This window comes from Cydia pomonella, chromosome 16 (assembly GCF_033807575.1).
Source record: "Cydia pomonella isolate Wapato2018A chromosome 16, ilCydPomo1, whole genome shotgun sequence".
Taxonomy (NCBI): Eukaryota; Metazoa; Arthropoda; class Insecta; order Lepidoptera; family Tortricidae; genus Cydia; species Cydia pomonella.
Genome location: NC_084718.1, coordinates 20,303,494 through 20,331,451, shown reverse-complemented (window position 1 = coordinate 20,331,451; position 27,958 = coordinate 20,303,494). Strand labels below are relative to the sequence as shown.

The window sequence follows — 27,958 nt, the reverse complement described above, 5'->3', positions numbered from 1 at the left end:
TTTTCGAACTTGTAATTGTAGACTGAGTAAATGCAGTAAGTATGCAGTTTTGTCTCAAGCGATTGTTTGATCGTTTTTAGGGTTCCGTAGTCAACTAGGAACCTAGGAACCCTTATAGTTTCGCCATGTCCGTCTATCTGTCTGTCTGTCTGTCCGAAGCTTAGCTCCGTGGTCGTTAGTAAATCAATAAAGCTAACAAAGTCGTGTAATAAAATCTAAAAATTTTTTTTTTTAGGGTACCTCCCGTACACGTAAAGTGGGCGTGAATTTTTTTTTGCTTCAACCCTACAATGTGGGGTATCGTTGGAAAGGTCTTTCAAAATGAATAGATCTTCAACAAACATTTTTGATAAAGTGAATATATTCGGAGATACTCGCTCCGAAAGAAAAAAAAATGTGTCCCCTCCCTCTAACTTTAGAACCATAGATCCAAAAAATATGAAAAAAATCGTGGAAGTAGAGCTTAAGAAAAACATTAAATGAAAACTATAGCGGACATGATCAGCTTAGTTGTTTTTGAGTTATCGAAAAAAGTTTCCCCTTCATAGTAAAAAGACGTACATCCACAGTTAAAGGTTATTACGACATTAAATGGGCTGTTAAAGTTATTTGGCATTATTCATGTAAATAAGCTAAAATTTAAGATAAAAATTTGCTTATTTTACTCATTCCATTTTTATTTAATTTGTCTATAACAGTTTCATTGGCTGTATGAGTAAAGCCGTTGACTACAGGCAGTTTTAGAACGAAAGAGTAAAAAGTAAGAGGCAATCCTGCTAATTTTATATTCATATTCGTTTATTGCACTCATGTACGATGCATTATGTCTAGGACTTATTGTTATGCTTTACTTTTTCATGCTTTAATGAACCAAATCATTTTAAAATTACTGCAGTTTGCTAAAATATGTGTTTAATTCATCTATATAGCAATCTAAATGTTTTTCGCTATGCGATATTTATCTTTCGACATGCAAAGTCTCCGATTGCAAGTAAGTCTGTAACTTTAATTAGGTGCTGATTATGCAGCCTATTTGTTTAACTCAGGTGAAAGGTACCGTTTCATCCCTTGGTTAACAATCTATATAAATAGGAATAGAAACTCTATACTATATATATCTACTATACTTAAGCTCCAGGTTAGCTTATTGTGACGGAAGAGTAACTACGGAACCCTACTCTGAGCATGGCCCGACACACGGTTTTATTTTATATTATATTTTATCTCTGACACTTAGAGATTTTAACATCTCTAAAGATTTTTAGAATTTTAGTTTTTTTAACGTAGTTTTTTTTGTGTAATTCGACATTTAGAGACTGTATACATCTCTAATAAAGTATCTAATATTTTATTGACTCCATATTTGTAATTGTATTTTGTTCTTTTTATGGTTGTAAAATTTGACCTGTATAAGTGCCCCGTGGCCTATTTGCTTGTCAAATTGTATATTATAATATTTTCAACACGAGTTTAGTGATAAAGGTATTTTATTAGCTATTTCAGTAAGTGTACATTGATAACTACATCCTGCTGAAAATTACATTGATTGGATTTAATATTAGCTGTTTAAGCGGTTTCTTGCAGTTTTATAGAGTTTCAACATGAACATGATCATCTTACTCCTTATTTGTAAGTTTAATTTTATTTTTATTACCTCATAAAAATAAATTGAAAATCAAGAAATTTTGAGGGTTTGTTCAGACATCATCATCATCTTCCTCGCGTTGTCCTGGTTATTTTCCAGGGCTTATGAGAGCTTGCGGTCCGCTTGGGGAAGGCACTAGTTTTTGCGGAAGCGACTGCCATATGACCTTATGACCCAAAAAGGAAACTAGGGTGTATTGCAGTCGACAGTGATGTCATAATATAATTTTTTCGAAAACTTGACATAAAAAAAAAGTCTAAAAATATATGTTAGTTAAACGTTAACTCCTTTAGTTACTACTTATTATAACAATACATTTCGACATATTAATGTCCACTCAGGGACATTGCAGCTGGTTCTCTTTGTATGGCAATTAGAGTGGACCGTTTTCATTGTTCGTTATTGTATAGTTATTTATTACTACTATGTCTGTTTCATTAATTATCGGATAGGTTGTATTTTTTTTTATTACTAATATCCGGTAGTTATTATGACAACCGGAAAGTTACATTTATACATTGTATTATATTTAATTATTTGAAATACTTGAACTAAAATTATTTACGTTTAAGTATCATTTTGAGACTAGACAATGAAGTGTGAAAAGGATCAATATCAAGTAGGTACTTATTATAATGAAATGAATCTTGACGACCGGTTTTGGCCGAGTGGGTAGTGACCCTACCTACGAAGCTGACGGTCCCGGGTTCAAATCTTGGTAAGGGCATTTATTCGTGTGATGAGCATGGATATTTGTTCCTGAGTCATGGGTGTTTTCTATGTATTTAAGTATTTATAAATATTTATATATTATATATATCGTTGTCTAAGTACTCTCAACACAAGCCTTATTGAGCTTACTGTGGGACTTAGTCAATTTGTGTAATAATGTCCTATAATATTTATTTATATCAAATATCAAATATCAAACATTTATTCAGCAAACAGGCCACAGGGGCACTTTTACATGTCCATTTTTACAAATAATAAATAAAATAAAAAAACAATTACAAATATCGAATCTATGAAATAATAAATACTTTATTAGAGATGTATACTGTCTCTAAATGTCAAATTACACAAAAAAAACTATGATAAAAAAATAAAACCATAAAATACTAAAATTCTTTAGAGATGTATAAGTCTCTAAGTGTCAGAGATAAAATATAAAAATATATATTAAATTATCCTTAGAGATGTAGAGGGTCGCCAAGGCTTGAATTCTTATATAAATAATTAAAAGACAAAAAAATTAAAATAGACAAGAACCGAATGAAGTGTCTCACGTTAATGTCACTCAAAAGTAAAGTTACATACTTTAACATAACCTGTACCCCGTGTAAGCTTAAACAGACCGGTCTCCACAAACATTATATTTATAATAACTAGGGACTCGTCTGAAAAAAGTATGCCGAGAGTAATTCTTGCGGGCAAAGCTGATATAAAATAGAGATCTAGGACGTAGGGGGTGGTGCGGACAACTGAAAGTGACTAATTCTAATAGATTCGGGCATTTTATCGCTCCTTTAAGAATTTTAAACAAGAACATTACATTTAAATAGCGTCTTCGGTTCGGTTGCTATTGTAAATAAACAATGTTAAAATGAAAAAAAAAAAAAATTGTACGGGACCCTCAGTGGTCGAGTCCGACTCGCACTTATCCGGTTTTTTTTAGGTGGAAGCGAGTATCCTTGCGGTGGTTCTCAGAATTCTTTTTTTTTGGCATATAATAAACACCCCTATAATGGAACAAGCACCAGTAATGGGATGGTATAGACAAATCCTGTAGAACAAGTATTTACATTTACCATAAATTTTTAATCGCTGGCAACATTTTACCATAAACAAGAGCCAAAGACCTGCTTAAGTTTAATTTTTCATTGATATTTGTTCGTTTGAAAATTAATGGCGCAATACATCACATGACTGGAACAAAAAACCACAGTTTTAATTGGTTAATAATATTGAAACCAATTGCAGTAACTTTCATTAAATACATAGATAACATAAAGGACGACATTCAACTAAGCGTAAAGCGGTAGAAATTTTACAGGTGTCGGTGAAATATCAAAAATACTCAAAATGTTCTCTTAAATGTCCCATGATTGGTGCCGTTAACATATAGCGTAGGAGTTTTTTTTCTATTTTTTTATTTAATAGTCATATAAAATGTTTTTTTGCAGATGTTCCCTTGGCATTATCAACTCTAGATTTAGGTATTGAGGAGACACACCTTACAACTGAAAAAAGTAAGAAAAACCTAAGGCAGAACAAGGTAAGTTTTTTTTATAATGTTTTTAGTATAATTCAGTGTAGATCAAGATTAAGAGACTAGGTATATCTATACGCACCTACCAGATATGTACAGTCAGCGTCAAATACTTCGTAGCAGTCAAAGTGGCCAAATAGTTCGGTACACCATACTAAATATATGGTGTACCGAACTATTTGGAGACTTTGACTGCTACGAAGTATTTGACGCTGACTGTACCTACATTCCTAGTAATAAAAAAAAACAAAGTTCTTACTTAAGAAATAAACGAACTTCTGAAGTAGGTACATTGTACCACATAAAATACATGGTTTTGAGAACAAAAGATTTCCTTTGGTCGGATTGGTCCTTAGCTATCAACTATATCTTGATATCAACATAAGTTACTAGTAATTTACGGGACGTAGTTGATCGTAAGCATCTAAAGATGGTTTATCACGCATTAGTTGAATCAAAGCTTCGCTACAGTGTAAAATTTTGGGGAAATATGACTTATAATTATTTTGGGGAATTATGGGGAGACATAGGGAGATATCACTATAATATATATAAAGCCTTTGTAATTCAATAGCCAGCGATAAGGACCATAGTCCGAATTTCACAACCTGAGGCTTGCAAAGAGCATTTCAAAAAGACGGGAATACTAACAGGTCCGTGTTTGTACATCCTGTTGCTCCTAACTGGCCTGGTTAAAAGTCTAGGCGAATACGAGACCTCTGAAGTCAGACAAATGAGGGAGAATACCAGAAGGAAATTCCTACATTGTAAATTACAGTCGAACTTAGAAGTAGTGCGTCATTGCGCACACTACCAGGGTGTACAACTGTACAACAAACATCCTGGTGAGTGGAAGAACATTACTAGCCTGAATATTTATAAAAACAGATTAAGAGCCCTATTGTTGCGGGGGTGCTTTTATTCCATTGAAGAAAATTGATTGATTTGATTGTTTTTTTGTTTGTTAAATATTTTACTGAACTAACTAACTGCTTTGGCTTGCCACCTGTCCCGATCCAGCACGGTTTCCTGCCATGAATTGGCATTGAGCCGACGCAAGTCCGCCTCGACGATCACACCAGCGGTACCTGGGGCGCCCGATCGGTCGACGGCCGGTTGGTCGCCCAACAAAAACAAATATTAACAAACATTTTACTGAAAAGTGTCAATTTTAATTAATTCGTTAATATTTTGTATGACATTGCGTAATTTATATTTTACTCTAGTAGAATTAACGCATGTTAGATTAAGTATTAGATATAGTAAATATTCAGACAGAATTATAATATTATTAATGAATAAATAAATAATACTAGGTCAAGTTTGGTATTGTTTTCGTATAAATCGGGGATGCCGAATTCAACATATTAATTGACACCGTTCCGAAGTAAAATAGGAACATTGCACCTATGTACAATCAGCGTCAAATACTTCGTAGCAGTCAAAGTGGCCAAATAGTTCGGTATAGTTTCTATTTTCCTCCGTGAGCTTCTACGGATTATCGTCTTATCTATTGTTTAAAAACCGCAAAGGCGCGTGCCACTATGAAAAAATGGTCAAGCCGCATAGGTAGCGTTTATTGAATTACTACTCTATTGAGCACGGAATAAGATTCATTATGAACTAATACAGAATTCTAACAGAATAGCTGTCTGATCTCTATTGGTGCGTCTAAAATAGGCGACTAAACGCTCTCAAACCAGCTTAACTTGTGACACTGCGATCCGAAACAAAGATCTCGAAGACCTCGCTTGCACTGGTAATGCGAGCGCACGGCTAGCTAGCGCCAAGGAAGCAATGTTATGTTTCTCGAGGAGCAGGTAAAAAAACAGTACGTTAGTAGGTACTAACATGAACATGTAATTTTGGCAATTTGTTATATCTAATTTTGATTTAATCAATTATATTAATTAACTAACACATTTTGTTACCTTTTTTTTAATACAGGGAATCTCGTCACATTATATATTTATACACACATAATCAATGAAAAAAAACAAGCACCTGTACATTTTGCATACATTTTGTTATTATGTATTATGTTGTTGTATTTGTTGTATGATCCCAGATGGTCGAAAAAAATGATAATTTAATTTAATTATATAAAAAAAACACGCTTCACGCTTAAACCACACAAACCCAACGATTGGGTTAGTATCACGGGGTCTAATTAGCAACTCGTCTATAGGGCTACTCGTCTAAGTCGCAGCTGGTCTACATCACCTTCGTCTAAATATCAATTGGTCTAAAAAGCAGCTGGTCTACAATTTTCTAAGTAGCATCTCGTCTAAATAGCAATTGGTCTAAAAAGCAGCTGGTCTACTCTTTCTAAGTAGCAAGCATCTCGTCTGAGTTGCAATATTATTAGTCTTTCTGATCAACTTTTATTAAAGGAGCAAACCTGCCAACCCTGAAATCTCATTAAAAAAATTACCTGCTTCATACATTTCGTCCGATCAGAAGTCGACATTTTGTATGGGGGGTCCAATATTTTTTTCAGATTTCAGGCTTAGTGCCATAACAAAAGTTGATCAGTACCTACCTGATCACCTGGTACAGTCGCCATCAGATATTTCGGAGCTGTGGAGGTGGGTGACAAATATCGCAACATCATCTTTATCGCCTTGAAAATAACATCATCATCTCTTTGTCGCATTTTGTATGGGGGGGTCCAATATTTTTTTCAGATTTCAGGCTTAGTGCCATAACAAAAGTTGATCAGTATGGCCTACCTGAAATCTGAAAAAAATATTGGACCCCCCATACAAAATGTCGACTTCTGATCGGACGAAATGTATGAAGCAGGTAATTTTTTTAATGAGATTTCAGGGTTGGCAGGTTTGCTCCTTTAATAAAAGTTGATCAGAAAGACTAATAATATTGCAACTCAGACGAGATGCTTGCTACTTAGAAAGAGTAGACCAGCTGCTTTTTAGACCAATTGCTATTTAGACGAGATGCTACTTAGAAAATTGTAGACCAGCTGCTTTTTAGACCAATTGATATTTAGACGAAGGTGATGTAGACCAGCTGCGACTTAGACGAGTAGCCCTATAGACGAGTTGCTAATTAGACCCCGTGATACTAACCCAACGATTTAGTTGATGATAGGTATATATATATTTTGAATCCCGGGGGAGAACATAAGATATGAGTAGTTTTTATCCCAGAAATCTTCCCTCAAGGGGTAAACATGGGGGTGGAAGTTTGTATGGGGGATTAATGACAGCTGAAGGTGAAATTTGGCAAAATTGGCATGGTCTATATATCTGATTTAGTCGAAAATAATACCAAACTTAATTTAGTACCTATACTTAAACAGTTAACTTCAGACGTAGCCGAGGCGATCCCTCTCCCCTAGTGTGAGCTACGCCTTACCTTTTCACATGTATACTTGAGTGTATACTACCCTATTATATTATTATAAGCTGTTACTTATGTCTTTACTCCGAGCAAGTAGTTTGATTCAACCTCCCATCTCACACCTCAAAACTCTGGGTGTGAGATGTAACAGGTAATTTTTCAGCTTGCCTCAAATACCTACTCTAAAATGTCTACCAGCTCTCCGCCTATTATAGGAATACAAAGATTGATTATGCCAAAGGAAACCTTTGATTCAAACAAAACCGTATTTAAGAGGGAATTATAACACATGATAGTTAATACAAAGAGAGAAAATGTTTTTTCGCCACACCAACTGGTAAAGGCCGTCCTGATTGTTCAAAGACTAATGAGAAAGTTGCATTTTATCCACACGTGGGGCAAAGTAATCAAATGCAAATTTTAAGTTGTTTCCTTGTGTTAGCTGGTAGAATTGACTTTTAAATGATGATTATATTCATTTTTATTACGTTCATTTGGATTTGATTTTTTTGGTATTTCGTAGTTTATTATTTTCCTTGGGTTGGTGAGGTGAAATTTTTTGTATTTCACACGGAGGCAAAGTTTGTGTAACCTCTGTGCCTTGAAACCAATAAATATTAGCACGAGCGGTTAAACAACAACTTTGCGCCCTTGTAAAACAATAGTACATTACGATACAAGTGCGAAAAATAGGAAATTCGAAACGAGTGATGATAAATTTAAACACGACTGAAGGGAGTGTTTTAAATCGACACGAGTTGCGAATTACCTATTCGCACATGTATCGTACAACGTTTTACAGTACATATGGCCCTTTAAATGTTCGACACAGTAACGTAATATGCTAATTTTCCCACTAATGCGGTTAAGTAGCACCATATGTACTGTAATAGTACATTGTGCAACGAGGTGGGGTAAGTGAAATTTTGGATACGAGGGTGGTAATTCCCGACAGCCGCAGACTGAAGGAAATTAAAGACCCTAATTTGCAATATTCTTACCCCCGGAGTTACACACAATGTTTTTCATCACACTTACGAAGAAAAAACTAAATTTTAAACGAAATAATTCTTAAATACGGTGACATATCAAACATTCGTCCGCCATTTTGTAATTCTTGACAAGTAAGGCATCGAAGGCACAGACCTATTCGGCATTCAGCCACAATTTTAAATTGTGTAAAAATATTTTAAACTGCTGTTAAATTAATCAAATAGCATAATTTTAAACATAACCGAAAATATTAAATTATAAACGTCAGTATTTAAAAGTATAACTCATTTATTATGAATTCTTCATTTCAGATAAATTTTTATCCATATAATAGGGTTGTTTCCAATTTTTTGAAACGCTTGTATTACGTTTTATATTAACTAAAAGGTGCCCTAAAATTCAACTTTTATACTAAAAACGGCTTTAAATATGTTAAATTAACAAAATATATTTTGACAGATGCTTTCGCGCCCAAAACGCTCTTTGAAAATTGTGTGACGTCACAGTTTACGGTTTGACACATAACTACATACACACGTAGAAGATACGAACTGTCAACTGACATTTGTTATTTGTTGTTTATCGCCTAACTGTCAACAGTGTCAATCCGCGAGTTGTGACGTCATCCTAATCTTCAAAGACGTTTCGAGTTTGGTCACGTGACGTGTGCCAAAAGATATTTTAAATCCAATATTTACAAAAATATGGTCATTACAGGTCCCCTAAAAGTAGTTTAACATGTTCTTATAATCCAAAAGAATTTATTGGGATACAATTCTGCCCTAAGATTTGTAGATGGATACAACCCTATTGTATGGCTTATGGCTACGTTAGTAACTTAACTACTACATTACTTATTTACAACTAATTGAACCCAACATTTTAGGAAGGTATAATCCACCCTGTCACCTTGAGTATGCTGTTGTGGCTGCCCCGCACCCGGCACAACAGAGACGCCATTGCTTACGCCTGATGGCATAGAAGTCATCAGTTCGTTCCGCGGCGAACATCCCTGGAGCGCTGCAGCAATGAGGCAGTCCCAACAGCATCCTGAAGGCGTCATTATATTAGATTTATGCTACTTGGTTTGTGTGAATAAGTTACATAATTTAAAAAAAAGCTTTAACTCCCTAGGGAATTATAACACAATCCATAACTCCCGTGGGAACAAAATAGGTCTTTGTCCTTCAGTACACCTGCATGAAATAAGATCTTTTTCTAGTAAGTGTGATGAAAAATATTTTCCATTTTCCATGATTTTTTTAAATGTTATTGATACAATGAAAAAAGTGAACTTGCTTTTTTTTCAAAATTTGCAAATTAAAACAAAAAATATTACTTTGCTAATCCGCGAAAAGTTAACGTGCTAGTCAATCAGTGCTAACCCGTTATACATACTTACTTGCAATTAATTTTCCCACCCTCCCACCGCAAAAATAGATAGGTACGCAAATAAATATAACAACCCACCACCAAAAGTACAAAACTCGACACGTGTTTCGCCTCTCTACGAGGCATTCTCAGGAGATGCTGGAGATGTTGACGGTCTGACGTCCGACAACTGCATGCATACATTTTGTACTTTTGGTGTTGGGTTGTTATATGTATTTGCGTATTTAGTTTGCATGAAAAAATACGCAAGTAAGTATAACGGGTTAGCATTGATTGACTAGCACGTTATCTCTTCGCGGATTAGCAGAGTAATATTTTTTATTATAATTAGTATGGATTTCCGCAAAGTAACGCCTGATTCTATTCAAAATTTGCAAAACAAAAAAAAATCAACAAAGTGAAACTTGTATACATATATATTATGCTGAAGCGATCATCAAAATCAATGGCATTTGTTAAGATTTAGTTAATGGAAACTGTTTTCTCTCGAAATGGAATTTCATAGAAAAGTACCGTTATTTCGTTAGGATCGCAAAGCTATTCTTAACATTTGTATGTCGTGAACAAACGCATTTAAAATAGATTTTTGAGTTTCCAGAAAACAAAAGCAAAGATAAAAGTGGAAAAGTCACCAATAGAAATACGGAATGACAATATAAAATCCAAAGCATGTGCTTTAATGGAACAATCTATGTACGCAACACAGGTAATAAAAAACCGGCTAACCGCATATCGGGCCATCATCATCAATGTAGGGTTTCATAGTTGCCCTTCTGTCACAATATAAGCTGGGGGTATTAGTAAATTTAATAACATGTACATTTTACCAACAAAATTCATCAGTGACGACATCTCCAGTGGCGTCCAATTCCGTAGCCACCTGGAAGGGAAGGCTGCGCTATCCAGGGCTCGGAACCGGTTTATTTTTAAATCCCAAAATAGCCCAATATTTTTAATTATTTTATACTCTTTACGTAGGACTGGATCATGTATTTAGGCAACAACTTCGCATTATTAGATAGTCCCATTAAAAATGAAATAATAAACCAAAGAACGAAAAAGAACTTAATAATACCGGTATTTTTTGTATGAAGAATAAACTGGTTCCGAGCCTTGGCGCTATCATATCATCCAAAAAAACTCGGAGTGTTAAAGCGAGGCGATACTTTACTCCGGGGCAAAGACTGCTGCTATATAAATCGCAAGTCAGATCTCATATGGAGTATTACTGTCACAGGAGCACCTGCATGCCAGCTAGGACCCTTCGACTCAGTCCAAAGGCGCGCTGTACGAATAGTCGACGATTCAAAACTCACAAGCGGCATTGAACCTTTAAGTCTAAGGAGAGACTATGCCTCCTTGTGTGTGTTCTACCGCTTCTCTGAAGAATTGTTTGGCATGATGCCAACGGCCACTTTCTATCACCGCACCGCTCGCCGTCGGTAGGGTGTTCATCCTCATACACTTGAGCCTAAATGGTCGCGCAATGTGCGGTTTAAGAGGAATTTCCTCCCGCGTACGCTCCGGCTGTGGAATGAGCTCCCTGCCGAGGTTTTCCCGAGGGTATACAGCATGGGGTTCTTCAAAAATCGAGTGTACAGGTTTTTAAAGGGTCGGCAACGCACATGTAACCCCTCATGATTTACAGGCGTCCATAGGCTACGGTGACTGCTTACCATAAGGCGGGCCGTATGCTTGTTTGCCACCGGCGTGGTATAAAAAAAAAGTGATATGGACAACCGGACGTACGAAAGCATTTCTGTCCAAGCTGAATCGGAGACCTTCGCTCATCAAAACATATATATTTATTTCTAGGAGTTGATCTGGCCAGTGGAACCAGTGTTTAAGGCGTTTGAAACAAAGCCCCAGTACCGTATGGCGTTCATCTTTCTCCAGATGGAGCAAGCAGTGTCAGAAGCAAGGTCTATTTTAAAAATGATACATTACAGGTCTCATGATTTATTTATGTTTACATTTAAGATAGCAGTTAAATAATAATTATACCGTGACAACATTATTATGTTACCCCGATTAATACAGGGGTAGTTGGGAAAATAACATTATACTGCAACACGGTAGTTTTAGTAAGTGGTGGGGACACGGTAAATGTTGGACAGGCTCGTTCACTTGGGTTGAGGCCGTCAAAGAGGACGCATCGTAAAGGACTGGTTAGGTCAGAGTACCTGCAAGTGCCTCGGTTGTTGTAGTAGTACTAGTTTAGAGTAACCATGCGAGAAGAAGCACCACAAAGGTCAGCGTGACATCGTTCAGAAGATGGAACAGACGGTCCATGGCAGTTCTATCAGATAGAACGAGATAAAACGCAGGTATAACATTTGGCGACTTAGATCATTCTTTAGATAGAACAGACGGACAGTGGCCGATGGCAGCAACATCATAATGATAGAACGCAGGTAAACGTGCCATATGGCGGCTTACATCATTCTATAGATGGAACAGAATGTGGTAGATGGCAGCGCCATCATAAAGACGATAGAACGCAGGTAAGCGTGACATATGGCGGCTTACATAATTCTATAGATAGAACGTGTTATTTAGAGGTTATCTTTCAGAAGATAGAACAGACTGGGTCCAATAGGGCCATTATAAAAACAATAGAACGCAGGTAAAACATTTGGTGACTTAGATCTTTCTTTAGATAGAACAGACGGACGGGGCCCGATGGCAGCAACATCATAATGATAGAACGCAGGTAAACGTGCCATATGGCGGCTTACATCATTCTATAGATGGAACAGAAGGTGGTAGATGGCAGCGCCATCATAAAGACGATAGAACGCAGGTAAGCGTGACATATGGCGGGTTACATCATTCTATAGATGGAACAGAAGGTGGTAGATGGCAGCGCCATCATAAAGACGATAGAACGCAGGTAAGCGTGACATATGGCGGCTTACATAATTCTATAGATAGAACGTGTTATTTAGAGGTTATCTTTCAGAAGATGGAACAGACTGGGTCCAATAGGGCCATTATAAAAACAATAGAACGCAGGTGAGCATTTCTCTAAATGTACCACCTTTTATTTCTAGATTTTCCTATGAATTTTATGTCATATCTTTGGCACTAGACGCCTTGGTCACCTTTTTAGGGTTCCGTACCCAAAGGGTAAAACGGGACCCTATTACTAAGATTCCGCTGTCCGTTCGTCCGTCCGTCTGTCACCAGGCCGTATCTCATGGACCGTGATAGTTGAAATTTTCACAGATGATGTATTTCTGTTGCCGCTATAACAACAAATACTAAAAAGTACGGAACCCTCGGTGGGCGAGTCCGACTCAAACTTGCCCGGTTTTTTTGCTTTCACACTTCAACACTACTCGTTTTACAGGCGAACCAATCCAGAATTAGAAAAGACGATGTTGACTCGCTCCCAGCGCCTTCAATTTTACTGGCAACTGGTCAAGAGGAACATAGACATCACTTACCTGGTTCGTAAGGGGAAGTTCGGACAAGTTGTGAATGTGGCAAAGTTAATTAAACACTAGGGGACAATTCAAATTATTTTATCACATAATTTTTCTTTAGAGTATGGTCACAGACTTTAAAGGATTGCCTGTGTCGGTGGCCGATTATAAGATCAGACAGATCGTGAAATTCCTAGGCATATTGTGGAACGTCAAAATCTTTGTCTAGTTCCCTGAGTCGGTTCTATTTCTGTAAAATTTGCCCTTTGGATATCAGGCATCTGAAGCAGCCTAACGAACCTCTTCTACCTATCTATTCGTAAGGCTGCCATGCGTCCCATACCGCTATAGAATAAATGGTTAAAATCATCTCAGTTTAACCACTTTGTTTTTATACCCATGTGAGTTAAATGTATGGAAATATGTATATTGGGGCCTCTATTGTTTTTATTATTTATCGATGACTTGCCTAAAGTAACTAACAATCGTACTGTTCTATTTGCTGATGATACTGCTGTCTTAGTTACAGGAAACGACAGCGATACCTATCAAGATATACTAAACTTGGCGTTAAACAAATGTTATGAAATGGTTTAATATGAATCAACCAACGCAGCGGCTTACGTGAGCGAATAACTCGCGATGCGGCGCGGCGCGACGGCCCAACGGCATTCGCGTTCACAACGGGATCGCCCACGTAGGACACTTCCATAGGTATCAAAAGATTGAATTCACCCGCGCCGCTTCGCGTTCGCGAGTTATTCGCTCACGTAAGCCGGAGCCTAATATTTAACTTAAGTAAAACAAAATGTATGTAGTTCTACCTGCCACAGTCAAAGCAAAAAGAGATTGTACTAACATATGAGGATCTCCCATTACAAGAAGTAACAGAAATCAACTTTCTTGGACTGACGTTAGACTGTCATGGAAGCTGGAAATCACATACAAATAATCTTTGTAAAAACTAAGTTAATATGTTTATACTCTTAGGAAAATCTCTACTATGTCTTCCCAAAATACTGCGCTCTGTGCGTATCATGGCCAAGTATCATCTATCTTGAGATATGGTTTACTGCACTGGGGAAATTCATGTAATAAAAATGATGTGTATATTCTACAAAAGAAATGTGTTCGATCTATTGCAAGAGCAAGACATACTGATAGTTGCAAGCCTTTATTCAATAAACTTGATATCTCAACACTCCCCTCTATGTTTATATTGGAACGTGCATATTTGTAAAAGAAATTTAAAAAAAAATAGAAAAAAACATGCCCCGAAATAATCAAAATAAATATGAGATACTCCCAAAAATTCCTGTAAAAACCGTCTATTATAATAAAAGCTTATATGTAATGGCTGCTGAATTATTTAATAGATTGCCTGACTCAATTAAAGATCAGGATGTAAAGGCGTTTAAAAAATCTTTAATACAAGTACTGAAAAAGAAAATGCCTTACAATATAAATGACTCTTTCAATATAGATTTCTCTACAGCTTAATAATATATTTTTTTGATGTAAAACATAGCTAAAAAGAAAAAATATGGCAAATACAATCATTGCAAATAGTTAGATTTAAGTAAAATTATATTATACGCCTGACAGGCAAATTATATCGATAGTACCAAAATATCAATTATAACATTTACACCTATAATTATGCAATAAATGATATCTAATCTTATCTTCAAAAATTATAATTCAAAACACACATGGTAAGATAGAAAATAACAACACAAACAGCTCATAAATTACAAAATATATAAATAAAACTAGGCAATCTAGATGCACCATTTCTCAGCATCTGTTGCTGCCATCAAAACGGGAACAGGAACATTACGATCTGCCTGATTTTACAATCGGCCGCCGACATATGTATTACAGGTCAATGTGGAGAAGACCGGCAGACTTTTTGGTTGGGGAAATCAATACAGTTCAAGAACTCTCGTATGTGTATAACAAACGCAGAGTGTTTACAAACGCAAGAGTTACAAGTAATGAAAGTAACTTATAGACGGTCTTATCTGACAGACGATCTTCTCCACATCCACTTAGTCATCGAATTGGAACAAATGTCGCCACATAGTAATCAAAATTGTATTTTTTCTTATTTAATGCATGTTAATTATAAGCTGTAATGTTTTGAAAAAATGTTTCCCGCCGAGTTTCTTGCCGGTCCATATTGGGATACCGTCCTCCAATTGAGGGGGGGATTTAAATCTACTCGGGTCAGAGGTGTAGGGTTAGAGCCGGTGTAGCTTTATTTGACGTTCATAAGCGCATTGTAATATGCCTACTTGAATAATTCATTCATTTATTCCTTTATAAAACATAGTTTTACATGTCAATCACAATTTCATATTTATAGCTTTACATAATATAACATCAGTCTATTATAATTAGGTAAAACGTATACAATTATTATTCCAATTTCTTTTAATTGGTATTTATAGCTTTCGCTGTTTACAGTACCTACTTAAAATAATAATAATATTTTTAGTTTGGGATTGTGAACCAGTTCAGGAGTGCACGCCTCAGACATAAGCTTAGCCTTAAGTTTATTCATGAGACATTTGTTACTAGTCGCACTTTGATCTCTATGCACATCACATGGTATATCTTAGGACCTATTGAGCGGATACACTTTTTTTAATTAGCTAGATGAGTACAAGGTGGACGCAGTTCGCTTTTCTTCATCTTTATCTTATCACGACCGGGTGGCATAGAAGTTATGGCCTCAGCTGCGAAAGTAGACAGGTTCGAATTCAGCCTCGGAAACTCGGTACCGGATGGCTTAGTGACTTTTTCAATATATATTGCATTCATTTCTGTTTACAGTGAAACTATTTTTTTAACATTATTGATATGACGTAACAGATAGACTACATACGAGAACGAGTCCCACTAGGAACTGAAGGACTAGAAACCCCAGCTCCAGATTTGAGTAAGAGTACTGATGAACAAACTGCTACGAGTTCAAATATAGAGCCAGAGTCCGGGGCGCAGAAGAGACGCAACTGGTGGATGAGGAGTCCGACAACGAGCTCCAACAGCAACAATCGGAAGATGGGCAGTCCGATAACAAACTCCATCAACAACAATCGGAAGATGAGCAGTCCGACAATGAACACCAACAACAATCGGAAGATGGGCGGTTCGATAACAAACTCCAACAAAAACAATCGGAAGATGGGCGGTCCGACAACGAACTCTAACAACAACCATCGGAAGATGGACATTCAGACGACGAACACCAACAACAATCGGAAGATGGGCGGTCCGATAACAAACTCCAACAACAACAATCGGAAGATGGGCGGTCCGACAACAAACTCCAACAATAACAATCGGAAGATGGGCGGTCCGACAACGAACTTCAACAACAACAATCGGAAGATGGGCAGTCCGACAACAAACTCCAACAACAACAATCAGAAGATGGGGAACAGAGAGAAGAGCACTTTCGATTTCGATTTGAAAATATCAGCCCATGAGTGGCAAGTTGCACAAACAGGATAATAATATGAAAGTTAACTAGTCAGTAAGCACCGAAAGACAGGCGGTGGCTTTAAGAGTCCGCAGCAAGGTCGGCCGAATTACAAGACGGAGTTTCGTTCTCATTTTAAAACTACGTGTTGGACTGAAATAAAACTTTGCACGTACAATGTCATAAGGTATATCTATACCTGTAATTAGTTTATATAGATCCTTTATAACAAACGAAATAGACCAAAAACAAGTTATGCATGAAAAATTAAATTCGCTGTAGTTTCTTAACTATGGTATCTGAGGCTACATAAACTAATTACAGCCCTAGATATACCTTAGCCTATTGTAAGTACAAAGTTTCAGAACAATCTAGCTAGTCGTTTTAAAATAAGAGCGTAACTAAGGTTTGTATGATTCGGACTATCAGGTAAACCCACGGCATCGCTCCACTGAGGATCTGCGTCTGCACCGTCTCTACTGATCGAGCGCGCGACGTGTTGAGCGCAGTTGGTGCTCCAGTCATAGTACAATGAGCGCAGTTGGTGCTCCAGTCATAGTACAATGAGCGCAGTTGGTGCTCCAGTCATAGTACAATGAGTGCAGTTGGTGCTCCAGTCATAGTACAATGAGCGCAGTTGGTGCTCCAGTCATAGTACAATGAGCGCAGTTGGTGCTCCAGTCATAGTACAATGAGCGCAGTTGGTGCTCCAGTCATAGTACAAAGAGTGGGGAAGTAGGTTATCTTCATACAAACGCATCGCGCGCGGCTTGTATGTGTGCGCCATAGTATCTACGCGTCGCCGCACGCACACTCAAACAAAATCTCGACCCGTTTCTCAGTGCGTCAGTCGGGGCTTTTAAGTGTGCGTGCGACGATGTTTTTTTTTTTTTTTTAATACTACGTCGGTGGCAAACAAGCATACGGCCCGCCTGATGGTAAGCAGTATCCGTAGCCTATGTACGCCTGCAACTCCACGTTGCCGACCCTAACCCCCTCCCACCCTCGTTGAGCTCTGGCAACCTTACTCACCGGCAGGAACACAACACTATGAGTAGGGTCTAGTGTTATTTGGCTGCGGTTTTCTGTAAGGTGGAGGTACTTCCCCAGTTGGGCTCTGCTCTAGATCTGGAATGACATCCGCTGTGCTGTGCCCTACCACACAAAGCGAGATGACATTCACAATGCCCATACCTCTCTTAAAATATAAGATGTAAAGATACAAGCCGCGACGTCAAGTCAAAATGCTCCAGTTGAAGATTCTAAAAACGGATCGAAACATGTCCAACGTTTATTCAACTTCATAATACGTGAGTCCTCCGGCCGTCATAGTCTAGGACCGACTAAGATTTCAAAAGTAAAGATAGGCCCGTTCATATAAATAAAAATATTTCTTCTTATGTTGTAATGTAGAAGGTTGCAATTCTAAATACTTTAGGATAGTCGGAACATTCTTACACAGTGATTATACAACTCCCTAATTCACAACTGCAAACAGTCACAGTTAATACAAACTTACCATTAGGTACCCATTCAATCGTCTGCATGTCCTCAAAATCGAAACCTTAGTTGGGTAATTCCATGACACTGTAACATCAATTACCAATAGGGTTGTTTCCAGTTTTTCGAAACGCTTGTATTACGTTCTATATTAACTAAAAGTTACCCTAAAATTCAACTTTTATACTAATACGGCTTTAAATATGTTAAATTAACAAAATATATTTTGGCAGATGCTTTCGCGCCCAAAACGCTCTTTGAAAATTGTGTGACGTCACCGTTTACGGTTTGACACAACTACATACACACGTAGAAGATACGAACTGTCAACTGACATTTGTCATTTGTTGTTTATCGCGTAACTGTCAACAGTGTCAGTCCGAGAGTTGTGACGTCATCAGAATCTTCAAAGACGTTTCGAGTTTGGTCACGTGACGTGTGCCAAAAGATATTTTAAATCCAATATTTACAAAAATATGGTCATTACAGGTCCCCTAAAAGTAGTTTAACATGTTCTTATAATCCAAAAGAATTTATTGGGATACAATTCTGCCCTGAGATTTGTAGATGGAAACAACCCTATTCTTTCGTGTGTAAATTAAGCAAATTTAAGTATCCAGATATCCTGTAGGGCTACGCCAGACATATAGACACTTAAATTTGCTTAATTAATGTAAGAACAGACGAAAGAATTGGTAACTGGCGTTACAGTCTCGTGGAATTATCCAGTTCATTATTTATCATTTTTTTTTTTTTTTTTCTTTTTTTATTTTTTTTTTATTTATCATACATCCTAAACGTAACAAAGGGTGCACTTGGCTTTGGCCCGTCCCATTAAGCTAGTATTCCCAGAATACTCAGAATTATAAATATAATAAAATACTTGATTGTGCACAACAACGAAAAATACATGTTACAAACAAAGACAGGAGATAAGTGGGTAGGTAACAACAGGCGGACTTATCGCTAAAAAGCGATCACTTCCAGACAACCTTCAGATAGCGATTCAGTGGCTAGAAATAAAGTTATAGGCCAGTACAAAACCACAAGTGTAAAGTATATAAATTAATTTAGGTAAATATAATCTACAAACAATGAGAAATAAACTACATATATTATTCAAACATTTATTTATTTAAACTTTTTTGCATAATAAAAGTTGTACAAAAGGCGAATGAGTTTTGCAATCACTGCACGATGGGCTCGCATTCGTCGCACAACGCGATTTGTCTCTAATGTGTTGGCCCCATTCGTAATGCTTGTAAGGCCCTTCTTTACGTAGTAATAAGTCAATGGGGACCGGTCTGAAAACCAGCGCCGAGCATCTCGGCCCAGCACACGCTGAGACTGGAATCCTTTGTTTGATTTGTATAAATTATTATTGTTTTTATTTTTTTTCTGTTATGTAACTTTGTTATAGTTTCTTATGTACTTGTATTGAATATGTGACAATGACACAATTCTTATTCGAGGGTTTACCTGGTAGTTCGAATTAAATCAAGATCTCCGGTTTAAGGCCAGACGGCTCATCTGCCGCTCGGTGCTTACTGGCTTCCATATTATTTCCTGTTAGATGTCTTGTTATACGTCTATCCTGGTCGTAAAATATGGAATTTAAGCTACTGGGCAATAATGAAATAAAAGTGTAATAAATAAGTAAATGTATAATTGTGATAACAAATTACTTAAAACTAGTTGTGTTGTACGTCGGTGGCAATCAAGCATACGGCCCGCGTGATGGTAAGCAGTATCCGTAGCCTATGTACGCCTGCAACTCCAGAGGAGTTACATGCGCGTTGCCGACCCTACCCTCCCACCCCTATTTTGCGCGGGTCCACTTTCGTCTTAACGCTTTCGCTAATAGACCGCGAGCCAAGAACAGATCTGTATTTAAAAAACCGTCAGCTGACGGTCTTTCCACCGCTATACAACCGGCTGACAATTTTTTTATTCATAATATCATCTAAACTGACAAAGTACCTATTGGGAGGCGATGACTGTAAAACAATTTTTTTACATGTTTACGTGACCAGCTGACTGATTTTCCAGCGCGATAGAACCGGCTGACTATTTTTTAAATTCATGATAGCATCTATACCATCATATGAAAAAGTATCAACCGGGAGGCGATGACTGATATTGCCTCTAGTTACCTAGTGGTAGCAACGAAGAAAATAAAATCCCAGTAGTTGCCATCAAGTTGCTTTAATGGTAAGTGGGATGTTGTTTCTCAGTAGTTACCACTTGCAACAAATTGGTGGTACCTAATTAGTAGGAATAACCCCAATCCCGATAAGTGTGATAGCCGCGTAGAGAGTTGGTCACTTGGAGCCACCCCACACTAGCGTCTGCCGAGCGTCGGCGTCTTAGACCGCGGCCCAGGAGTCTATTTCGTCAGTCATCGCCTCCCGGCTGATACTTAGATAGGTCAGATGTTTAGATAGTTTAGATGCTGTTTTAAATGAAAAACCGTCAGCAGTTGTATCGCAGTGGAAAGACCGTCAGCTGTAAAATGAACATGTAAAAAATACGCTCCTTACTACTTTATGTCCCCAAGTATGCGTAATGTGTAAATTGCGTAATCCGTTATGACGTTTCGGGCGTTTCACCTGATGAAATGCTACATGCAAAGTTTCATGATTTTTTATTGCTATTATAAAAAGGTAAAGCACTTATTATTTACATGTTCATGCGACCAGCTGACGTTATTACCGCAGCGATATAAAATTTTTAACTAACAATAGCATCTGAACTATCATCTGACTAAGTATCATACGGGAGGCGATGACAATTTCTTTTTACGTGTTTCGGTGGCTGCCATTCCTCAACCCACCAACAGAGCGGCAACTGACGTCCACGTGGGTTCATCATACATAGCCGTTCCCACTATACGAGTTTTCGCCCGGGAGGCGATTGGTCATGGAAATCGTTTCCTAGCTCGCGATCTATCTAGTCAACTCTATGACTGCTGCTCGACGCCACTCTGGCGCAACTGCGCAGCGACGCCATTTTCCATAGTACTGACTACACGCCGGCGCTCAATAGACGCTAGTTGGTCAGAACCAAGCTGACCAGTTAAAAGTTCCTGTTGAGAGCAGTCTTGGTGTCCAAACCTTCGGCTTCGTCTTCTATCCTGAGCAGTACGTCGAGGACTTGCCGTTTTACCTGCGTGACAGTGTCATAAATTAATAATCGTTCTTTTTATGCCTTTCCACTAAACTTCAAACTTCAACATTTATTCAGCAAAGAGGCCACAAGGGCACTTCAACATGGTATATACAAGCATAAAAATGCAAAAATGTCGGACTACAAAAAAAAAACGGATCCCAAGGATGATTGATAAATTATCCTTCGAAATTTATGAGATGTTTTGGGTCTCCAAGAGTCAAAATCCTGTATAATTAAACCATTCAATAAGATAAGAGAAACATACGAGAACCGAGTGAGGTGTCTCACTGTAATTATACTCAAAAATAAAGTGTCAGACAGTCAGACCAAGCTTAGTTGGCAACGAGTTTGATAACCCCGCCTATGAAAGGGTTAAGTAAACATCATAATTCCATAGAAGTTTGACGTTTAAAATAATACTTCCACTGCCTGGGCTGTCGAAACCACTGCCAACTTATCTTGGTCTGACTCTAGCTTAAACAGACATGATTAGTAAAAGGACGCATCGATAAGTTTCAGGTAGGCTCTTGGTAGCAAAGAACAGTTCCAAGGAAGGATTCCTTGACTAGGAAGTCGCCATATCCAGCAGCTCCAGGTTCACGCTCTAATACCGACTAGAAGGCCCTTTGCTTTGGTTACTCTTCACTTTAATTTCGATTAAATTGCCCATTTACCAAAACTTCTAGTTCTCAAGATGGAATCCCTAATTTTTATTACGTAAAACACCTTATTTTCAAAGTGCTTAAACCTCAAATACGAGTAGACGTGGTATCGTCTTAGTACCTAAAACTCGGGTTAACTACATGAATCCAATATTATCCAACAATCCGTAAATGTATTGGACCAATTCAAGAAAGAAACCATTTCATATTTAAGCATTTATGAATAAGCTATTTTGAAAAGGACAAATAAAGACAATGAAATTTTAGTACTTATTCATCCAAAGTGGCCGTTTATAGACAATTGGTATAAGAACGAACCTGATTCTGATAAGTTTTAGGCAGTCTCTTGGTGCTCTGGCAGACGCTGGCGAAGAACAGCTCCAAGGAATCCTGGTCGCCGTAGCCAGTGTCCCAGGCTTCCGACTCTGCTTCTGATTGTATGTCCTTTTCTGTTTCGTCGATCTTTACGTCTTTTACTCGTCTTTGCGTTCTGAAATGTTACAGATATTAAAAGCGTCGGTGGAAATAGAGAAAGAATCAAGCTATTTTTCAGAGCAGAAAGTAATATAAAATTAAATACAAAAGATACTGCGATTTCTCATTAACATTTGGTTGGCTGAAATTGTTATTACAAAAACTTTAGGCGTCTTCTGCAAAAAGCGGTGTACGCGCATTTTTGTGGGTGTTTTATCTTTAAAAAAAATATGTTTAGCACTGAACAGCCAGCAAAGAACAAAATAAGTCTTCTCTATTTCATTCGGAATCAACATACACGTGCACGCGAGGAAATAATCGATTGCTAGTCGATATTTCGCTGGTAGTCGGGCAGATTCCTTAGGTTTAATATGCTGCCCGCTCAGTCTTCGAACGCTTCGCTCTAAATACTCGCCACATTAGTCATGCTGCTTAGTGCATATAATATGTAATTTCGTTTTAACTCCTGCCCGCGTAGCCAACATGCCTCCGTAGCGAACGAAACGCAACTGTCACTGTCGCACTATTATGGAAGAATAATAGAGAGAGATGACTACGCTACGCTACGGAGCGTTAACGATTGGCACTTTGGCTACGCGGGCTGATGTCAGCATTTTATCGCCCACTGCTGAGCATAGGCCTCTCTTCTAGTACGCCACTTATCCCGGTCCTGAGCCAATCTCATCCAGAAACTTTCCAAACGAAAAAGATGATGTTCGGAAACCTCCACTTCTTACACGGTGTGCTCGCTTGAGTAGTGAGTCCTTGTTTACATTTCTTGAGATACTTACTTATACTATATGACTCTCTAACGCACTAATATACGCAAATGATTGGCATTTTGGCTAGGCACCATGGGTGCATAGCCAACATGCCAATCGATTACGTTACGACAACGAAACAGTATGTCTCTCTATCGCACTAATATACGCAAACGATTGGCATCTTGGCTAGGCAACATGGGTGCGTAGCCAACATGCCAATCTTTTACGCTACGTATACGCATAATAAGTAATATAAGTTTTTACATGTATTACCTTCGGATGGTCATGTACGGTAGCACGAAGGACATGCGGTTCTGAAACTGCCACTTCTTGCACGGTGTGCCCGCTTTGGTAGTAACTCCTTGTTTACATTTCTTGAGATACTTATTATTATTTATTATTTACATATTACCTTCGGATGGTCATGTACGGTAGCACGAAGGACATGCGGTTCTGAAACCGCCACTTCTTGCACGGTGTGCCCGCTTTGGTAGTAACTCCTTGTTTACATTTCTTGAGATACTTATTATTATTTACATATTACCTTCGGATGGTCATGTACGGTAGCACGAAGGACATGCGGTTCTGAAACCGCCACTCCTTGCACGGTGTGCCCGCTTTAGTAGTAACTCCTTGTTTACATTTCTTGAGATACTTATTATTATTTACATATTACCTTCGGAGGTTCATGTACGGTAGCACGAAGGACATGCGGTTCTGAAACCGCCACTTCTTGCACGGTGTGCCCGCTTTGGTAGTAACTCCTTGTTTACATTTCTTGAGATACTTATTATTATTTATTATTTACATATTACCTTCGGATGGTCATGTACGGTAGCACGAAGGACATGCGGTTCTGAAACCGCCACTTCTTGCACGGTGTGCCCGCTTTGGTAGTGACTCCTTGTTTACATTTCTTGAGGGACTGTCGAAGAGAGTCGCGGAGGATTTTCCATTCTCGCTTTAGAATCTCGCCTGTAAACGACCATCAATTTGAAACTGAACAAGCATAAGTTTAACTAAAGTCATGTGAAACTTAAACACAACTTTTTTCTTTCTTGATGGTTTTGCGGCCGTTTAGAGAATGACAAAGTAATAAAATGCAATTTTATAACAGTAGTTCCTTTCAATTATATAACAAAGATTATTATTTTGATTCAAATTGACTTGAAACTTTTGCAAAATAACAGAGATAAACGCATATATACCTTGGTAAAAACAACTGACGTACGAGGCGATGCCATCTTACAGATTAACTAATATAATGACATTGAGGGTACTTCAACTATATTTTTCTACCCTTTCGCAGAAATACAAAAATCGATTGCCATGTGAAAATATACTAAATATTTTCACGAAAACCTGTCATATTTTTTCAAATGAGTTGACCGCCACACCGGACACCGTCAAATTAAGGGTTAAGATATATTTATTTATTTATTTAATCTTTATTGCACAATACATGAAGGTACAAATGGCGGACTTAATGCCTTAAGGCATTCTCTACCAGTCAACCAATGGGTTAAACCAGAAAGATTAAGTAGGTGCAGTGTCTTTTATAGTAAATGAATTTGTAACCGAGACTATATATGAATATAAACTATATATAGATAAACTTACACATATACTTAATACAAATAAACATACATATATATTAATACATACATAATTATACCAAGTGTGAATCATTAAGTTGATGAAGATGAAAGTTTGTCAAGGAAGGATATAGGAGGCAAACCAGCAGACGGATCACCTGATGGTAAGCGATTACCGCCGCCCATGGACACTCGCAACGCCAGAGTTGTAAGTGCGTGACCGGCATTTATGTTGGGAGTACGCTCTTTTCTTGAAGGTGACATTTGACAGTCAAGATAAAAGGGCAAAAATATGTTTATTAATTTTATATAAAAATGGGTCATTCTACTTTCTGCAGGTTTTTTTGTCCCCAGTAGCAAGTTTTTGATTTATATTTTTTTTAATTGTATATCAATATAAAGCACATTTTAATGCCGCACTAACGAAACCTTGGAACCAAGGTAAAAAATATATTTTATCTATTTATTTTATAAGTAACACAGTTGTCATGTGACATGCAATAAATATTCATTCATTCATTCATTCATTATAAGTAAAAGGGCAGGGACGGTAACGTAGTTGTATGTATGCATACTCCAGGCTATAAAAAAAAAGTCAAGGGTCAAATATTCTGCGTTTATCATGTTTTAGTTGCTAGCGTAAGTTAAAACGCATTAGATACGTTACGAATATTAAAATTTCAAGATTCTTTGAAATCGCAAAAACCTAGAAAAAAAGTAGAATGACCCAAATATGTTTATTAATTGGCAAAGTACCAATTATATATCTGATGACTGTTGAATTAACGGTTAGATACATTCTAATCATTTCATTTTTCATTTCAATGTTGTCTTTATAATATGTAGTAGAAGGTACCGATATTGTGCAACAAGAAACAAAAGTTACTTACGCCCAAAACTGTTCCCTAGCTGTTCCTAATGAATGTCAAATAGGTACCTAGAAATCCGATATTGTAGCCGAGGTTTTTTAGATCTCGAATTAGCAATATTATACCTATCTCTCGTTTTCGTATTCGATCTGTATCATAACCTTGGCACTAGAACAGCTGATGCATAATAGCTCCGATCAAACCGGTATTTACTCGTTACACAACTTTCAACCTTACAATCAACGCCATAAAACTCGAAACTCAAAAACACATTGGTTCTAACCACGCTTGTTCACTACAGCCCTTCAGTCAAATCTCAACTCAATTAGAACTATATAAAACTTAAAATTAAATGAGCTAACAAATTCGCACTGAGCACAGTTAACGCGCAACGAAGCGAGTCTAAACACTACAATTAAACTTGAACTTTAATACTATGTGATTACCGTTCAAAATCAACTGTTCATCCTCAAGCACTCCGATACTTTTACTTAAGGACATACGAATAGGAACTCTAAAGTAAAGCAAATTAGGTTTAAAACTCACTGTTCTCTCCCAACCGTTCCGATATCTCTGCCCAACAGCGATCTCTCACATCAATATCTCTATGGTTCTCATGCCTAGTGTCATACAGAACCGGATATTTTTTCACTTCGTCGATGAGTTTTTCTCTGTAGATCTTCGACATGGTGGCGAGCGAACCAAAGCGAAGGCGGCGCGATACTGCGCGATGCGAGATATAGCGACGTTGCCATCGCGCGCGGTGTGAGCCGTGGCTAACACGGAGCGCGGGCCGCGCAGATGTGGGAATAGGTAGAAATGGTGTAGATGTAACAACGAGTGTAAAAAAGGTGAATGTTATGCGAAAAGTAATCAACAAAAACAGATTCATTCATAGGTAGTTAGTTATGCTGGGCATTTTTCCGCAAATCGGCAACCACTGTGCCTATGTTGCGTGACTCTATCATACATAATGAATGAAATGAAATGATTGTATAAATTAATTCATGAAAATCTTTATTTCAGGCAACTAGTGGCCCATAGAAAAATACCTTAAAACTAGCATACATATTATAAAAATATATTTTACTCTATACTCAAAATATATCATCATTACCTATGATATCATTCATTACCTATGATAGAGTAAAATATATTTTGAGTATAAAACTAAACACTACAAATTACATTATGGTAAAATAAGAGTATTTTTTGTATAAGAAGCCTTATTTATATCACCTATCTATGATATTATATTTATAATATTATTGGGTGTCGAAAGGAGAATTGAAGATTGAAGTGAATGATTACAAGAACACACTAGAGCGTAAAATGCAGAAAAGTTGGTGATTGAACGAAAGAGTGACTGTGACTGTGACTTGAGTGTCCGATATGCGATATTTAATTTTATTACCTTTAAGAAGATCCGTATATCCTTAACTCCCATGCTGATACTTACACCTGAAAAATAATTAAATAATTAATCAATAAAACTAAAGAGCCTATGCACTCTAGTTAATTCTTTTTTCAAAATGTTTTTTAGCGTTTTCTCTACTTTTTAATTTCATGTGATAATTCGTTAAGCAGTGTTATAAGAACTGGAAAAAACAAGTTTTCTTAATTGAAAAAGTATGCTTTCTATATGTTTATATCAATAAAAACTACTTGTAACAACTATTTTTCAATATTTTCTTTGCAACACTTGTAATATTCGGTAGTAGTTAAAATATTACTTAAGTTATAAATTGATATATTATGCTGGTTATCTAACAGATGCGGAATCACACAGCGCTCTTGTGTGTGAACGAGACAGCGCTATGCAACTATAGAGCAATGCCCCACACCAGGGTGTGGATCCGCATCCAATGTGAAGAACTAAATAACCAGAGTTGCCTCCCTACCTATCACACTTAAGTACGAATTTACAAGTGTGACAGAGAGGCAACACTTCGAACGTTGTTCGCGGTAGGCCCTCAGTATAACCACTGGCGTAGGCAGAAAACTTTGTCATGTTCACGTCCATATTCTATGCCATCGCGCTGCGCGCTGTCGCCAGCTCGCTGTCGCTACGCACCACGCATTATTATTATCACAAAACTTCTTTCTCTAACCTCTCCATCAAGCTACAATCAACTTTATAATGTTAGCAATAAGAGTGTGATTGAATGCAAGTATGTTGGTAAAGTTTATCAATTGAACCATTTTATCTATTCACTTGTTTAAACTATACTCAACCATGTTTCTTAGGAAATAAGGGTGTAACTGGTTGCAATTATGTTGGTAAAGTTTGTCAATGGATAAATTATAGTGTTACGTAGATAATTAGGTAGATTTTCGTTTGATATTGGT

General features: G+C 37.4%; 2 protein-coding genes across 2 annotated transcripts; one reads left to right on the top strand and one right to left on the bottom strand.

Annotated features, from left to right (window-relative positions):
- The first annotated feature begins 231 nt into the window (after positions 1-231).
- Positions 232-16,609, top strand: LOC133526604 (putative uncharacterized protein DDB_G0286901). The gene is made up of 6 exons (XM_061863294.1): positions 232-1,629; positions 3,829-3,920; positions 10,261-10,368; positions 11,478-11,611; positions 13,015-13,114; positions 15,968-16,609. Exons 1-6 carry the CDS (start codon positions 1,602-1,604, stop codon positions 16,607-16,609), a joined length of 1,104 nt encoding a protein of 367 aa, XP_061719278.1. The 5' UTR covers positions 232-1,601.
- Positions 16,610-19,723: 3,114 nt separating this feature from the next.
- LOC133526180 (uncharacterized) lies at positions 19,724-26,677 on the bottom strand. The gene is made up of 4 exons (XM_061862672.1): positions 26,156-26,677; positions 23,961-24,120; positions 22,226-22,397; positions 19,724-21,242 (listed from the first exon to the last, which is right to left on the bottom strand). The coding sequence occupies exons 1-4, from the start codon at positions 26,499-26,501 to the stop codon at positions 21,153-21,155; spliced, it is 768 nt and encodes a 255-aa protein (XP_061718656.1). The 5' UTR covers positions 26,502-26,677; the 3' UTR covers positions 19,724-21,152.
- Between the last annotated feature and the right edge of the window lie 1,281 nt (positions 26,678-27,958).